This window comes from Oryzias melastigma, unplaced genomic scaffold (genome assembly GCF_002922805.2).
Source record: "Oryzias melastigma strain HK-1 unplaced genomic scaffold, ASM292280v2 sc00839, whole genome shotgun sequence".
NCBI classification, from domain to species: Eukaryota; Metazoa; Chordata; class Actinopteri; order Beloniformes; family Adrianichthyidae; genus Oryzias; species Oryzias melastigma.
This window is the reverse complement of record NW_023417425.1, coordinates 12907-14887: the sequence shown is the minus strand read 5'-3', so window position 1 is coordinate 14887 and position 1981 is coordinate 12907. Positions and strand designations below refer to the sequence as shown.

General features: G+C 42.4%; 1 protein-coding gene across 1 annotated transcript; it reads left to right on the top strand.

Moving 5' to 3' along the window:
- Positions 1-132: 132 nt before the first annotated feature.
- LOC112139589 (cytochrome P450 2A10-like) lies at positions 133-1981 on the top strand (the record flags this gene model as incomplete). The annotated part of the gene is made up of 6 exons (XM_024262410.2): positions 133-496; positions 616-792; positions 1218-1359; positions 1428-1615; positions 1691-1832; positions 1905-1981. Coding segments are annotated over exons 1-6 (771 nt in total), but the record flags the coding sequence as incomplete, so codon positions are not given.

Sequence of the window (1981 nt, the reverse complement as noted above, 5' to 3'; positions counted from 1 at the left end):
GTCATTTAGGAAGTTTCTGTTGTCATGATTGTAAAAAGTTTTTTTTTAATAAATGTCTTTAACAAACCCTTGACTATATGTGAAAAAAAGTTTGAGTTATTATTCATATTCTCGAAAAAATAAACCAAAACGTTTTTTCCAGGGTGTGTAAACTTATTAGCACAACTCATTTCATTACCTAGTTTGGAATTGAGGCGCTATCTTCTCCAGGTCACTAAAACTGTAAAAAATGTGCCAAACTTACCTTTTTGAAGTAAAAAACAAAAAAGTGTAGCAGATAGTCTTATGTCTGTTCTTCACATGAACTTGTTAGGATTTCTTTTGACCTCCTGCAGGGAAACCCTTTGACCCCACGTTTGTACTGAGCTGCACCGTATCCAACGTGATCTGCTGCTTGGTGTACGGAGAGCGCTTCGACTATGGCGACAAGCAATTCTCGGATCTTCTTGAAATGATGTCTGCAATTTTGGGCTACAACACCAGTCCAATGGGAGGAGTGGGTGGAAAGTTTTATTCTCAAAGTCAATTGCTCAACCTTTGATTTCAAAAGAATTATCCACAACTTCTATAAAATATATCTAATGAGTCTATTCTTCTGCCGTTTCCTCCTCACAGTTGTACAACCTCTTCCCGTGGCTCATGGAGCGTCTTCCAGGCCGTCAGCACACTGTCTTTGGCTACATTGAGGACGTAAGAAAGTTTGCAATAAAGAAGATCCAAGAACACAAAGACACGCTGGACCCGAACTCTCCAAGAGACTTCATCGATTGCTTCCTCATCCGCATGGATCAGGTTTAAAACCTATATCCAAGATACACCAGTCATCTAAAAGTAGCATTTATAGTTGTGTACATTTATGGGACCTGGTGATTCACTCTTTTTAAGCCTTAAGCTGCAATCACACCGATCACGAATCGGATGTCAGGGGTGTCGATGAAGGGAGTGACCCCCCCACCCCACACAAGTCTTCTCTTTTGCTTTGATTTTCAAGTTTCTTTTGAGCGCCTCTTTCTGAGGTGTTGTTAATTGATGATTATTGCTGTTGTGATCTGCTGCTCTTATAGCAGGCTGCTTCTATTTTAATGTTTTGAACTGAGACTAAATGTTTCAACCTTCACAACTTCTTTCACCCCTCAATATTTGGGACTCCTCATCAGGCATCAGCTGTCTTGTGCAAATGGGAACAGTTTAACGTAATTTATATACATATATTTCAGGAGAATAACAACCCCACATCTGAGTTCCACTATGAGAACCTGGTTGCTACAGTTCTGAATCTGTTCCTGGCAGGAACAGAAACCACCAGCTCCACCATCAGATACGCTCTGAGTGTTCTGATCAAACACTCCAAAATACAGGGTAGGTTCTCCTGCAGAACTCAATCAGGTCAACGCAGCAGAAAAGAAGAACATCTCTTTGTTCTACAGAGAAAATGCAGGAGGAGATCGACACTGTGATCGGGAGAGAACGATGTCCCTCCATGGAGGACAAGAAATCCCTCCCCTTCACAGACGCCGTCATCCATGAGGTGCAGCGTTTCATGGACCTGACCCCATTCAGCCTCCCTCACTATTCTCTGAAGGACATTTCATTCAGAGGTTACACCATTCCCAAGGTGCTCTACGCTCCCACCAGCTTAGAATGAAGCCAGTAAACCCTAAAAACCTAAAGCTTTTTGTTTGTCTTAAAGAACAGCATGATTTTTCCCATGCTGCACTCTGTGCTCAGAGAAGATAAGCTTTGGTCAACCCCCTGGTCCTTCAACCCCCAACACTTTCTGGACCAGAATGGAAACTTCAAGAAGAACCCTGCATTTGTATCGTTTTCTGCAGGTAAAGTTACAGATTGTGAATCCTACAAAACCTCAGTGTCTTTTCTTCACTCACACTTCCATCTGCTTGCAGGGAAACGAGCCTGTGTTGGAGAGTCTCTGGCTCGAATGGAGCTGTTTGTCTTTATAGTGTCGCTCCTGCAAAACTTC